The 14,911-nt window shown below is 51.8% G+C and overlaps 1 protein-coding gene across 1 annotated transcript; it reads left to right on the top strand.

Annotated features, from left to right (window-relative positions):
- The first annotated feature begins 7,834 nt into the window (after nt 1–7,834).
- On the top strand, nt 7,835–14,081 carry LOC102456027 (free fatty acid receptor 2-like). The gene is made up of 2 exons (XM_025182145.2): nt 7,835–7,952; nt 11,547–14,081. Exon 2 carries the CDS (start codon nt 11,558–11,560, stop codon nt 12,515–12,517), a length of 960 nt encoding a protein of 319 aa, XP_025037930.2. The 5' UTR covers nt 7,835–7,952; nt 11,547–11,557; the 3' UTR covers nt 12,518–14,081.
- The last annotated feature ends 830 nt before the right edge of the window (nt 14,082–14,911 follow it).

Genomic DNA, 14,911 nt, shown 5'->3' with positions numbered 1-14,911 from the left:
TTTTCACACCCTCTTTTTTTTGGGAGGAGGAACGAGAGAATAAAAAGCTGAAGGGAGGAAACTGAGAAGAAGTGTGGGGGTGTTTTGGATTTCCTAACACCTCTCCCGCCCCGCCCCCTCCTGGGGCAATTCTAGGAAAAAACTTTCAAAACAGTCCTTCAGAGAACAAAGTTTCAAGGGCGAGGAGGGGGGGTGAGTGCTCTGGAAACTTTCCTACCACGTGGAATTATTAGTAATATTCTTATCTGTCCTGTGGTAGGTTCAAGGGGCCCCAGGCCTGCCCACACCCCTTGGGCTAGGCGCTGTTTGTTATTAGTGCCATTCATTGGGTGTATTATGGGGGTGCCCAGGAGCCCTAATTGTGGATCCAGACCCCATTGGGTCAGGTGCTGCATGCTCTGAGTGCTGTGCATTATGGGAGCACCCTGGCACCCCAGCCCTGGACCAGGGCCCCTAGCGCTAGGCGCTGTACCCCATTATTGCTATATAGTTGGTGTGTCACGCTATCACCCAGAGCCCCAGTTCTGACCCAGGACTCCAGGGTGCCAGGCGCTGTACATTATTAGTGCTACTTAGAAGGGTTACAGTCTCACCCAGCTGCCCCCAAGCCCCGCTGTGCGAAGAGCTGCACAGACAAAGGGCTGCCCCGGTCACAGGGAGTTTGTCTACAGACTGATCTTGAAGGAGACTCATTAACGCCCCCGTCTCTCTCTTTACAGTGAATGACCCTGGCTGGGACCCTGTCTCTAGCCCCACCCCAAGGCCTAGTAGGTTCCTGGTGGTGAGCTACTGGCAGCCTGACCCCCCGTCTGGCCAAAGACGTAGTGTGAGCACCGTTGCTAATAGCAACCAGCCCTACCTCCATTCATCCAAAGACTGGTGGCTCCCCTGTTACTATTGGAAACCTAGATCCATCCCCATCTCAAGGCCTAGTGGCTCCCTCGTTGGTATTGGTGACCCTAACCCACTCCTATTCCCATCTCAAGCCTTAGTGTGTGCTCTGTTGCTATTGGCAACCCAGTCCTAACTCCATCCTTGGTCCAAGGCCTGGTGGGTCCCAGTTGCAGGCCCAGATTAATGTCTGTCCATCCATCCCTGCCTCCTCGCCAACAGCAGGTGTCTATAACCTCAGCTTTGTTTTAAAGCACGGATGCTACCAGACCCATGTGTGATGTAGTGGGCATTGTATTCATTCTTGTAGTCACTGTATTCACTGTGGTTGCTTTGTTGTGTTGTATGTGATTCTACAGTCCTGTGCTCTTCTGTAGTAACTGTGTGTGCGTGCCTCAGCTTCCCTGGGCACTGCAACATTACCTGGTTGAGGAGGGGAATGCTGGGCATGACTCACTGCGGACTTATGTTCGGTCTCTCACATCCTGAGGACTAGGTGACAGCGGATAACACCTTGCCTGATTCTGAACAAAGTAGGGGATGGGGCTGCCGACAGGTCTGGGACCAGTTGCTGGGTGAGTGAGTTAGTTTTTCGACTGGCTCAGGCAGAAGGGAGTCTAGCTGGCTTAGGGGGCAGGCAGGGGATTATACTGACTGCTCCTGGTTCCTGTAACGAGTCTGTGCTACACTGTGTCCCTGTGAACCAAGAAACCTTCTGTACTACTTGCTGACTGAGTCACATCTGGCAGCAGATGGAGGGGCAGGGCCCGGTGACTCCCCCACTCTGGGTGACACTGTGCAAATAGGAATTGATACAACTGCCCCAGGGGGAGCGGAGGGAGGGTGTTGCAGTGAGACCCAGAGTCCTGCAACTCCCTCCCTGGGAGGGTGGTGTGAAAGTAAAAAGAATTTTACTGTAAGAGAAAGATGAATTATGCTGTAATAATTGAATAAATTGAAGGAATACTGTTTGTCTCTGAACAGGAAGAAGAAAAGTATGTTAATGTTGTTTGTGGGTATGCAGATCAGAGTGCTAGCCAGGTGGCCTGAGTTAATAGGAGAAGGAACATCAGGTGTTAGGGAGAAAGCAATTGAGATAACCAGGGAGATATGGACAGGAGATTGCTGTGTGCTTGATGTGGAAATGAAGATACTTGACTAGCTTCACACTAATCATGTGAAGTTTTGCCCCCCTTTTAATCCTGTTACCTTGGCTTTCTTTTTACTGTATAAATCAAGGAGTTTGAACCTTGTGGGGTGCTCACGTTTTCTGGGTGCATTTAGCAGAGCGGCTTTGCTAATAAACAGAGCGGTCTGACAAATCTGTGAGTCCTGTCTGACTTTGACAATTTGGAGGTTCCACTGAGATGGCAACCGTCTTCGCTGAAGCTCTGTGATCCCTGACCGTCTTGCAGGATGACCGTGGCAGCCGGCACCTGGGCATTTGGCCCAAGCGGTCCTCTGCCAGAATGGAAAGGTGCACAACCACAGCGAAGTCTACGCCATCGAACCTGTTGGTTCCTGCTCTGTTCTGGTAGGGATCCCGGGATCTAACATCAGGACTCTGGTCAGGTAATTATTTCTATGTTTTGTCCGGACTGAGGACTGTCTTGTGCCTGTGTCTATCTGTCTTCCCTGTGGTGTGAGTGAGTCTGGGAGCCATCCCTGTCCGGGGACTGTCTGACCAAGAGGCTCCTGTCCCCACAGTCTGTGTGACTGGAATCTGCACAATCGCAGCCGCACCACACCTTGGATAAAATCCTTGGAGTGAACGCAAGGGCGATTGAGGCAGTAGCCTGTGGGCTTCTTTTATGTGTTGCACTGGGCACCGCTCTGACGAACCCGAATTTCCTCCTTGTGTGATTGGTGTATGAAGTCCTCCTATATTGGTAACTAAACGTCTAAGCAGGGCAGTTCCCTAAAGGGACCCCGGCTCAGTTTATATATTTTAGAAAGGGTCCAGACCCCTGTAACTTTCTGGAAAAATGATCTAGATTGACTCTGGGGGGGGGGTCCCAAAACTCAGTGGCCACTGTTAGGATCTTGGAACAAAGACCGAGTGGACGTCTTAAAAGACAAACTTGGCCTTCCCAAAACTAAATTGGCTAGAGGAGAGGTAGATTGCTTCATGCAGTGGTGGGACGAGGCAAATCTTAGATGGACTGAATCGAAGCTCGCCTCCCTTAAAAATTCTAATTACAAGTAAAAAGCTTTATTGGAAACCTCCTCTCCCACCACCAGAACGAGTGCTTCCCTTTACCCCGTCCTCCAAGAAGACTCAGACTGGTCCCACTTGGAGCTATAAATCCTGGACTCACACGGAGCTCCACTCAATTGTAAAAGGTTTTCCAAAGCCCCAGGAAAACCCTACGAAGTTTGCAGAGGAATTTTTGCTAGTGTGCAATGCCTATGAACCCTCTGAAGCAGACCTCCTGCAACTGTGTAAGCTACTTATAACCCCTAGCGAGCAAGAAAAAAAAATGGCTCCTGATAGCAAATTGGCCCACCACTGAGCATCCTTCTAATTTGCCAGACACTGGTCCTGATGCTGCTTACTGGAACAAATGTAAGAATCAAGCTAAGTGCCTGCATGAGGCCATTCCCCAAGTATGGACTCCAAAAACCAGCTGGACGTCCATACATTGCTGTAAACAGCAACAGAGAGAAAACCCAGGCAACTATCACACCCGACTGACTGATGTGTTTTTTTTCTGCAACATTCTGGTATACAGTGACTGGGTGAAAATGGACAAGGCGCCCTGGAGCATGCATTTGTTAATGGCCTCCTACCTTCTATTAGCAGTATGTTAAAGCAAATAAGTGTTGGAAGGGAGGCCAAGACCATGGACAAATTGCAAGCAGTGGCAGGGCATTGCCACCGCACTCTAAAAGGGAAAGAGGAGCAGTCCTCACAAAAGTTAATGGCTCTGCAAATACAGCATTATTCAGGGCAGGGCAGACAGTACCGGGAACGGGGAGGGTACCAAGAACGGGGATGAGGTCGGAGAAGGGGTCGTGGGACTGGGTTTTTGGGATTTAGAGGTTTCAGCTCCGGTCATGTCCATCCTGCGGGAACAAGGCATTATGTCCTGTGTTCCAGAGCCGTAACACCCCTATCCTCCCAGTTTGAAAGGCTGATGGGAAATCATGGCTGTTTGTTTAGGATCCTTGAGCCATTAACCACATTGTGGTACCCACCTTTCCTGTAGTCCCTAACCCAGCAACTATTCTGGCTTCTATCCCGCTTTAGGGTTACCTAACTACTCATGGCCTTTTACTCTTTTCTGCCACGAGCTATCTGGTTGTGCACTTGGGTTTCTTACTCAGGAGCATGGTGACAAAAATCGTCCAGTGGCTTATTTCTCTGCCACCTTGGATCCAGTTGCCCAAGGTCTACCCCCCTGCCTGCGTGCTGTGGCTGCTGCGGCACGTCTAGTCGAAATGTCTGAGTCCCTTGTCCTCCGCTCTCCTTTTTCTCTCATGGTTCCTCACTCTGTAGAAACTCTCCTGCCACAACGTAATACAGCTCACCTTTCCTCCGCCCGCCTCACTAGGTACGAACTTTTACTGCTTTCGGCTTCGCATATCACCATAAAGCGCTGTTCTCAGTTGAACCCTGCCACTCTCCTTCCTCTGTCCGATGACGGCGAACCCCACGACTGCCTAGCAACTGTCTCTGCTGTCACCTTCCCGCGCCCTGACCTTTCTGATGTCCCTCTCTCTAACTCTGACCTAGTGTTATTCACTCACTCAGGACCACGCAGAGTCAATTTTGACTCCAGAAGAAGACGTAGAGGAACAGCCTGCAATACCTTACAACCTACATTTGCGTAAGGGTTGCCTGAAGCAGATGATGACCACAAGGAAGGCCCAAGAAGAAGCAGTAGTGAGCCTAGCGCCTGCTGCCTAGTGGACATAAAACCGTGACTGCGGTTCCCTCAGCTGAGGTTGTCAGAACCAAAAGGGTCTTGACTCCAACATGTGCCTCTGGTGGGGCCTGTTCCTCGGCCACTGGTGTCTTAAGTCTGGGGAATCCACAATGACAATGACAATTCTTTTATCCACCAGCAAGTATGGATCGCTCAGACCCTTAATATCTCTCATTGCTGGGTCTGCAGCCACATCCCAGCCCACTCACAAGCTGGTTCCTGTCTTGGCAATCCCACTTAATTCCCCAGGCCTCACTGGAGGACCTCATCCGTTTAGCAAGACATGGAACAGTAATGACACTTGGGAAGCAGTGGGAATAAATGTATCTAAATGGATAAGTGTGGAGGAGGGAAAAGGTCACTGGTGTTGGGTGTGTAATGGGACGGGGCTGAATCTGGGGAGGAGCAGTTGTCTCCAGCGTATTGTAACCAATGGTGTATGGGATTATTCAGACAAGATTGGAGAATGGCAGACTGGGTATGGGGATATGAATTTTTTTCTCAACCTGGGATCAAACAGGGAAATCACTCTCATGCTCCCCCTACAGCCACCCTAGTGAGAACAGTACAATCTTTCAATGCCATGCAAATAACACCACTCCCCGTAAGGAGAATCACCGTGTGCCCTTCGGGGGATATTACTCCTCCTTTGTAGACACCTATATGGCAAAGGGGGTGCAACTGACCCTTCCCGGCTTTGATAGGGCATCATTGGGTCTGCGGGACAAAAGCCTATACTGCATTACCAGTTAACTGGTCAGGTATCTGTTATCCCGCCCAACTCTTCCCACAATTCCGAGTGTTAGAGTCCTTCCCACGAGAACTCCTCCGTAATTTTAGGCGAAAAAGAAGGGACTTGTCAGATGCCCAATGGTATGTGAATCACATAATCCCCTTAACTTGGGAAGAGGCTATTGGTGGTTCCTTTATCCCATTTGGGGAAGTAATACATCATGCAAAAAGGCTTCTGAGGTTACAAGCAGTAGTTGAAATCCTGGCAAATGAAACTGGTGAAAGTTTAAGGGCCCTGGCCAAAGAAACAGGAGCGATCCGACAGATGGCCCTCCAAAACCGTCAGGCATTGGATATAGTTCTGGCAGCAAAATGAGGGACCTGAGCTCTCATTGGCAAAGAATGTTGTGTATATATACCTGACAACACCAATGATGTAATAGATTGCGCTAGCCACTTGGAACAGATTGCATACCTTCCCCACGAAGAGCCAAATTCCCTGTGGAAATGGCTAAGTAACTTGTCCAATTTCTCTGGCATAGGAAACTGGTTGTTTCAGCGAGCCCTGACTATCCTATTTGGGATCTTAATGATTTTTGTATGTTTTCAGTTAATCTCCTGTTGGATCCAAAACTGTGCAAGACATGTCACACAGCTAGCTACCCCTCACCAGAGTGCTAATCTGATGATTTTAAATATCACTGATGAACAGAGAGACAAAGAACGGTTAATGTGTGGAACCCAGTAATTGTTGGTCATAGGCGTGGCTTGACCAAAAGGAGGGATTGTGAAAGTAAAAAGAATTTTACTGTAAGAGAAAGATGAATTATGCTGTAATAATTGAATAAATTGAAGGAATACTGTTTGTCTCTGAACAGAAAGAAGAAAAGTATGTTAATGTTGTTTGTGGGTATGCAGATCAGAGTGCTAGCCAAGCGGGCCTGAGTTAATAGGAGAAGGAACATCCGGTGTTAGGGAGAAAGCAATTGAGATAACTAGGGAGATATGGACAGGAGATTGCTGTGTGCTTGATGTGAAAATGAAGATACTTGACTAGCCTCACACTAATCATGTGAAGTTTTGCCCCTCTTTTAATCCTGTTAACTTGGCTTTCTTTTTACTGTATAAATGAGTGTTTCCGAATTTTATTTGGCCATGGAACCCCTAGAGTTGCCTTTAAAAAAAAAGAGGTGCCTGCCACATTTTGTTGAGCAAAAAAAAAGCCCTTGCCAAGGCTTTGTCTCTTTAACAGGGGGTGGGGGAGTGCCGGCTCTTCACGGAACCCTTGCTTTCGCTTTGCGGATCCCCAGGGTTCCCCGGAGCACCAATTGGGAAACACTGGCTAAATCAAGGAGTTTGAACCTTGCGGGGTGCTCACATTTTCTGGGTGCATTTAGCAGAGCGGCTTTGCTAATAAACAGAGTGGTCTGACAAATCTGTGAGTCCTGTCTGACTTTGACAGTGGGGAGGGAGGGACAGTTTGTGTTCTGGGGGCTCATTCCTCCCTCCTCAACATAAGGCCTTGTGTGGTTGTTTGTGTGGAGGGAGGGAAGAGGCCAGATTCTCATCCCTTCTCCCTGGCTGCTCCCACCACAGAACTCTGGGATGTTTAATTGGTTTCCTAGCATGGGCTGGTCAGTATCCCCTCCCCAAGGCACCACCCCAGAATGGAGATGGGGACCCGGAGCCTCTGGCTCCTGGCTATGGCTCCGGGGAAGCTGTGGCCAGTTGTTTCCGACCGGGATCTGGCTGGTTGCCTCTGTTGTTAGCCCTCAGGCAGGATTCCCGGCCACTGAGCTGTTGCTATTGGGCAGGGATTTGATGCGTCCCCAAGCCTGAGCTAAGGAATATGGACTCGGATTTGCTGGTTGATTTCATATCACACTTCGGAGAGATGCTGCAGACTGGGAGACCAAAGAAACTGCCCTAAACCCAGCGCAGCATCTTTCCCAGCACCCTGAGGTTTCACCTCTACATCTTCCCCTTCCAGAAGAGGGGCTGCAGGTCGTAGTCCCGGCTCTGAGCCCCCCTGCTCTTTCCCACTGGGCCGCACTTCTCTCTCAGAGCTGGGCACAGAACCCAGGAGTCCTGGCTCCGGCAAGGTGCAGCAGCCCGCTGGGGACACACCAGGCCTTATTTTGGACATGCTGGCTGACACCTTGCGCGAGGCAGGAGGAAGTGATGATTGCGTCCCTCAGTCTCTGTGTAAATTTCCAAGGAGACGGACCGGGGGTTTCCTGAGTTGCAACCGCAGACACAACATAACCAGCCAGCTGGGCTGCAGAGCGTTCACTGCCCAGCTGGCTCGCAAGAGAGCAGCTCTTCCCTGATACATCCCAGGCTGGGCTCCTGAGTTCCAGCCCCACTGCAGGATCCCTGTGTGCTGGCTGCGGGGAGAAGGTGAGGATGGACTCTTTGGCTGCCTGGACCATGGGTCATATGGATGGCAGAGGGGTTAGAGGGCAGAACAAAGCATAGCAGTGTGGGGTTTGATCCCCAGCTTGGGAAAGGAGTATGGTCTATAAGTTGGAGTGGGGAGTCGATTCTGAGTTGTCTCACTTGTGCATGGAGGCAGGACAGGCTGGTCTCTTTCATCCTCATGTAGAGGTAAACGGTGCCTTCTGGTTTAAGCCAGGAGTCCTGGGTTCTGTTCCCAGCACCGTTGGGCGCGTGTTTGCCGTTACCAATCATGCCCTGGCCTTCATGAAAAGCACAATTCTGCTTATACACAACTCAAAGACAAAGAAGCAACAAAGCAAAAGGGTTATTCATGCATCATCAGACATGGGATTCCAGCTCCACATGTGGGAAATGAGTGGAGTTCAGTGGTTAAACCATGGGGCTGGGATTCAGGATTCTGTGATTCTAGCCAACCTCTGGGAGGGCTGTGAGGTCTAGTGGTCAGTTCAGGGAGTCAGGCGTCCTCCCCAGCATAGCCATCCCATTTGAAAATGATTTGGGGGTCGAGCACATGACTTATGAGGAGCAGCTGAGAGATTTGGGCTTGTTTAGTCTGCAGAAGAATGAGGGGGGATTTGATAGCAGCCCTCAATGACCGTAAGAAAGATTCCATAGAGGCTGGAGAGAGGCTGTTCTCAGTAGGGCCGGATGGCAGAATGAGGAGCAATGGTCTCAAGTTGCAGTGGGAGGAGGTTTGACTTGGATATTAGGACAAACTATTTCCCTAGGAGGGCGAGAAAGCACTGGGATGGGCTCCGTAGGGACATGATGGAGTCTCGATCCATAGAGGTGTTTACATCCCAACTTGACAAAGCCCTGGCTGGGATGATTGAGTTGGGTTGTTCCTGCTTTGGTCAGGGGGCTGGACTCGATGACTCTGGAGGTCTCTTCCCGCCCAAAGATTCTATGGTTCTAGGATGTCCCTGTTCTGACCCTTGGTTCCTTCCCTGGAGAAATAGGGGGGAAGGTGCATGACCAACGTTGGAGAAGCATTTGCCCAGCACAAAGAGCTCAAGGCTGAGCCAGGCTGGCGGAGGCAGCTGGAGCTTTTAGGATGGGTCCTGTCCCAGTTCCATGTTTTGCCGCTGGGCCCAGCAGTGACGGGCTGGGAGGGAAAGCGGGTTCCCTCTGTCGGGGGCAGTGGCAGGACGGATGGTTTGTCACTGCAGGAGGCAGGACAAGGAGGACGTGCTGGTAGGTGCATCCACCCTACCTTGTCCTAGAGCTCATATGTCCTGGCTCCCAGCCCCCTGCTGTGACTCACTGCCTCCTCCACTGCGATTGGTAGGGGAGCCCGGGGCTGGCTGTGCCCAGTGAGCCTTATGAACTTCCCTTAAACAGGCTATTTATCAATTGATCCCCAGAGCTGAGAGGTGGGAGATGAGCTGCCTGCACCCCGGGGAAGGAGGGGACCTTCGCAGCTTGGGGTGAGGGCCCCCAGCCTGTCCGAGGTGCGGGTGCCAGGTGCCCTGGCCTTCGGAATCCAGCTAGGCTGCTCTTCACAGTCACTGGGTTGGCTCAGTGCCTGGGGAAAGGCAGGATTCTTGGGTTCTCACAGGCCTCCAGAAGGGAGGTGTGGTCTAGTGGTTACAGCATGGGGGCAGGAGACTGAGAGGACAGATAGTTGGGTTCTCTCTCCCAGCTCTGGGAGGAGGGTGGGGTCTAGTGACTCGAGTGAAGCTGAAATGTCGATTCCTGGGTGGGGTTACCTAGTTCTCATGGGAATTAACACCTCCATCCCTATTTTGACCCCCAAATCACCACTTAGAGCCAAGGAGAGAACCCAGGCATCCTGGCTCCCCCACTCCCCACCCCCACCCTCCAGCCCCTTGACTCCACTTCCTTCCACTTTTGATATTTACAAAACATTTTCTTTTAAATAAAAACCACTTCCCTGTTGTCTGAGCTTCCTGCTTGACCCTGCTCCTCCCACCACAATTACACCCTCCTGTCGCCTTCACGTACTGCTGGATAAACAGGAAACCCAGTTGAAGAAATACAGGAGCTAACTACATAAACTCCAGCCACATAGTGTCAGCTAACGCACCAGGAGCCCCAAGCTTGCTCTGGTGCAGGGTTGGGCAATAATTTTTGGTGGGGGGAGACTCCAAGATTTTGGAAAGTGGTCAGGGGCCTCACTCTTCCATGATATTAGTGGAGGTGTGCGGTGTGGAACAGAGGTTGAGTGCAGAAGGAAGCTTAGGCTAAGGGATTGGGGTGTAGGAGAGGGGGAGAGTTTGGGAGAAGTAGGCGGTTGTGACCTGGTGCACTGGACTGGGGTGCAAGGGTTTGGATGTGACCTAGGACAGGGATGTAGGATGCAGGGGTTTGGGTTATGACCTTAGGCAGGATATTGGGGGCAGGATCTGGGAGGGGATATGGGTACTGGAGGGGGACAGAGGGTTTGGCTTATGTGGGGTAGAGGGGCAGGAGTGGGAGGGGCAGAGGGTTGGGAGGAGGGAGGGGCTTGTGTGCCAGGAACAGGCTCTGGCCGGCAGACGTACCTGGGTGACTCCTGGCCAGCAGCCCAGCAGGGTTCTCAGGCACCCTCCCTGCCTACCGCTCCCATACACAGGCTGCAGGGGCCACGTGCATTGGTGAATAAGAGCATGAGAGAAGGTGGAGGAGAGTGGTGCTTTGTGCTCAGCCTGTTCTTCAAACAGGCAGCTCCCATTGGCCAGGAATTGGCCAATGGGATTGTGCTGGGGACGGGAGCAGTGCGTTTAGCACCGTTCTGGCCTCCTCAGGCTCACAGCTGAGAAAGAGAAAAGGATGCAGCAGCCCCGTTTCTGAGCGGGGTGCAGTGGCGGGGCAGGCAGGGTGTCTGATACAGAGGCAGCAGCACGGTGTGGCAGGGGACTCTTTGGGAGTGAGGCACACTGGCTGCTGGCTCCGCCCCCAGGGACTCTAGAATAGTCGACTAACTGATGAGAATTCATGAGCTTACTCGACTATTCAATTAATGGACATTTAACATCCCTGGATCTGTCCTCTGTGTCCTTGTAGCTTGCAGAGTAGGTGAGGGAGAGGGAAAGGCCAAGCCATGCGGCCTCTGTCCCCTTCTTGATACCCTTAGCCCGTGTGTTTTGGGGACACTTGCCCAGACGCATCCCGATGGGCTTTGCTGGGTTAGAGGATCCATTGTGACGGGGAGGGACCTGCCACTGAATTGTGAATCCCTTGACTGCAACTACGCCTCCTGCTGACGACTGGTCGGCGAACGCCCCTGTAGCCGTGGGAAGGACTCACGTCAGTCTCCCTGACAACCGCACAGCAAATCATATCCCCGGTTTCCCAGAAGGGATGCAGGGACAGAACGACGGGTTTGCGCCGAGCATCCCCTCCCACAGGCTCTCTGACCCGGTAGATTTTCTATGACACGTAACACAGTGAGGTGACAGTGGGGAACACAGGTGCCAGGGTGTTGCTCTGGGATATCAAGGGCCACAGAGGGATGAAGTGGTTTGGAGCAGGAGTACTGGAGCCTGGACTCCAGAGTTCCTGCAGCAGCTGACAAGCCCATTGCTTTTCTAGGAACCAAGAAAATGTGCATGGACATTTCCATCCCGCTGGTTCTCACCGTCTACATCTTCACCTTCGTGATCGGCCTCCCGTCCAACCTCCTGGCCTTCTACACCTTCCTGGTAAAGGTCCGACAGAAACCCACCCCTGTCGACATCCTTCTGCTCAACCTCACCATCTCCGACATCTTGCTCCTCATCTTCCTCCCTTTCAAGATGGTGGAGGCTGCCTCTGGCATGGAGTGGCACTTGCCCAAGTTCCTCTGCCCACTCAGCAGCTTCATCTTCTACAGCACCATCTACATCAGTTCCCTCTTCCTCATGGCCATCAGCGTTGAGCGCTACTTGAGGGTGGCCTTCCCCATCAAGTACAAGCTACGGCACCGGCCAGCCTATGCCATCGCCGCCTCCGTGTTTTTTTGGGTTGTGGCCTGCAGCCACTGCAGCATCGTCTACATTGCCCAGTACAAAGACAACTCAAGGTCTTCATCCAATGGGAAGTTCTACTGCTATGACAATTTCACCAACATACAGGAGAAGGTCGTCCTCCCTTTCCGGCTGGAGCTCTTCATCGTCCTCTTCTGCCTCCCCTTCACTATCACCGTCTTCTGCTACATCAACTTTGTCCGCATCCTCCTGACCTTGCCCAACATCCCAGCCCAGAGGAAGCACCGTGCTGTGGGCCTGGCTGTGGCCACCTTGGTCAACTTCATAGTCTGCTTCGCCCCCTACAACCTGTCCCATGTCGTGGGCTTTGTGCAGCACAAGAGCCCCTGCTGGAGAGTTTACGCTCTTCTCTTCAGCACCCTCAATGCCTCGTTAGACCCTGTCATCTTCTACTTCTCCTCCACCACTGTCCAGCGGGCCTTCATCAAATTCCTGGCCAGCCTGAGGCACAAACTCAGCGCCTTGACTTGCTGCAGGGAAGTGGACAGCAAGGGGGACATGGCCAGTGAGGACAAGGTTGAGGAATCAATGACATGATTCCCCATTTGTGACCGCCCCTCTGCTTCCCCCGCAGAGTGTTTCTTGTCCCAGCCTCTGCATCCGGAAGTGATCCTGCCCTTGTGCTGGGATTGCATCTTCTGTCCTTCTCTGCACCTCACGAGAGGGCCGCGGGTCTTGCTGAGACACCAGGATGTGGTGGGGCTTGGAGCTGGTACCCAACTGCCACAGGGCTTAGGCCTACGTGAGCCGCAGGGTCACTGGCCAGGAGTTTGACCAAGGTGAAGTTGGGGTCGCCATGGTGTCAAGGCCCTTCCTTTGCTGCTGCCAAGCCAGCACACATACCTGATTTCTAACAGCTTGACTGGGCTGGGCCCACACTCAAGTTTAAGCTACAGGGAACCCCTCCTTGTTGGCCTTTGTGGAAATGTAGTTCCCACCTCAGTGGGATTGGAACACAAGAGCCTTCGGCCCAGAACACTTCCACCTGAGCTGGGAGCAGTGCTGGCAGCAGTAGTAAGGCTGCTATCTGTCACGTGGACGGGAAGGATTTGGACTGTGGACCTTCCCCATACTGCACTGTACACAAGCAGAATTGCTGGCACCACTTGGTGGCAGTGGTGAGCAGGCTGTTACTGAGCAGGCTCTGAATGCAGAAGGTCAGCGCCACAGCGAAGGACTTGTGGGACCTAAGAGCAGTGTGCCCAGCGGCAGTAGGGCTGTTTCCCTTCAGGAGGGTGGGGATGGACATTTCGCGGCCTCACCAACAGACACTGGTCTCTGTGGGTCTGTTCCAGGTCTGGCTGTAGAATGGGGATATCCTGCATCTCCTCCCTTCGCTGGTGGGTCTGGTGCCACCTCGGGGCCGTGGCTTTAGCAACCCCTTAAAATACATTATTTGGTGTCCAAGATTATTTTTATATTATTCTTCAGGGCTGGAGTGAGATCTGGTGGATTAGAGTTTGGGGGGCAGGGAGCCGGGAACCCTACTTTGTATCCCCAGCTCTGGGAGGGGAGAGTGTTGCTGATGCCGGGAGCCAGCACGTCTGGGTTCTATCCATGGGAGGTGAGCAGTAGTGTCTCTGTGGGTTTGGCATTAACCAGGGGCAGGGCCTGGCGAAGCCAGGGCATCTCCCAAGGGTATGTGGAGGCACCACCTGGTTGTGGGCCATGAGATGCTGCCAGGGTCCTAACCTTCTTCCCCAGCTGGGGAGCTTCCTCAGAGCAGAAGCCCACCCCGCTAGGGCGGCCCACACTCTGCCTGTGAGAACAAGGAGCCCTGTGGCCTGTGAACACAAGCACATTCATCAGGGCAATGGTCCCCAACCTTTCCGTGGCCAATAGCACATGCATGTTGTCAGAGGAGTGTGGCAGGAGCCAACAATTTGTCAAGGCTTATTTTGTATTTGTACATTAAATAATACAAAAAACATCATATTTAATATTACATAATATATGAATCCATAAGCTAAAAAGGTAATTTTACATGTAAAAGGTATTCACTAAATTATTCTGCAATTACTCTTTCACCTTACCACGTGAATTTGCTCTTTTTTATCTACCTGTAAGAAAAATTAAGGAGTTTTTACAAAATAAATATCATAAACAGTTTTCATCTTATTTCTTTTAAAAAAGCAAAACATTGTTGAACTGCTAGTCCAAATATATTTATTATTTTTACTTTAACATAGCTAGCTAGCTATGGTTCATTAAACATATTCTTTGTATTGTTACTTGTATCTGGATTTCAATAAACAAACAAACAAATATGGAAAAAAGTTAAACACAAGTTAATGATACACGCTCACCAGCACTGAATGGAAAACAGATATCATTCATTTATGTGGTTTTTCTAATCGTGGGATTTTTGGCACTGCATTTTTTCAGCCAATTTTTCGTAGTTGGGGGAGTAGTTCCCGTGCTGTGCCCGCCTCCACCAGCTCTTCTCTCCCCCCTGTGCCCACTCCTCCAGTAGCCCCACTCTGATCATGTGAGCTACCCCTCCTCATCCCTTCTCCTAACACCTCCCTCTTCACACCTGCCCTGCCTCTCTCCTCTGGTGCTGGTCCTTCCCCTGCAGGTGTCTGCCCTTCTGCTTCACCCCCAGAATCCCCTGGCATCTGCATCTTCCCTTAGCCCTGCACCCTCCTGGTGCCTCCCTCTTCCCTCACTGCCTCTGCCCCCTTTGCCCTCTTTTTCCCTAATGCCCACCCCCTCACCACCCTCTGCCCCCCATTCCCCTCCTGCCCCCTGTGCCCTCACACATGAGTTGCTTCATCCCTGCCATCTTCATGCCCACCCCTTCTTTCAAACTTTCTCCCAGCACCTCCCCCCTCTAGTCCCCAATGCCCTTCCCCTCTCCTCTCCCAGCATCACCGTGTCCTCCCTCCCACTGACACCTCCCCTCCTGCCCTTTTCCTCATTGTCTCCACT

Source organism: Pelodiscus sinensis, chromosome 24 (assembly GCF_049634645.1).
Source record: "Pelodiscus sinensis isolate JC-2024 chromosome 24, ASM4963464v1, whole genome shotgun sequence".
NCBI lineage: Eukaryota > Metazoa > Chordata > Testudines > Trionychidae > Pelodiscus > Pelodiscus sinensis.
The sequence above is the reverse complement of the archived record's forward strand: the minus strand, read 5'-3'. Positions and strand labels throughout refer to the sequence as shown.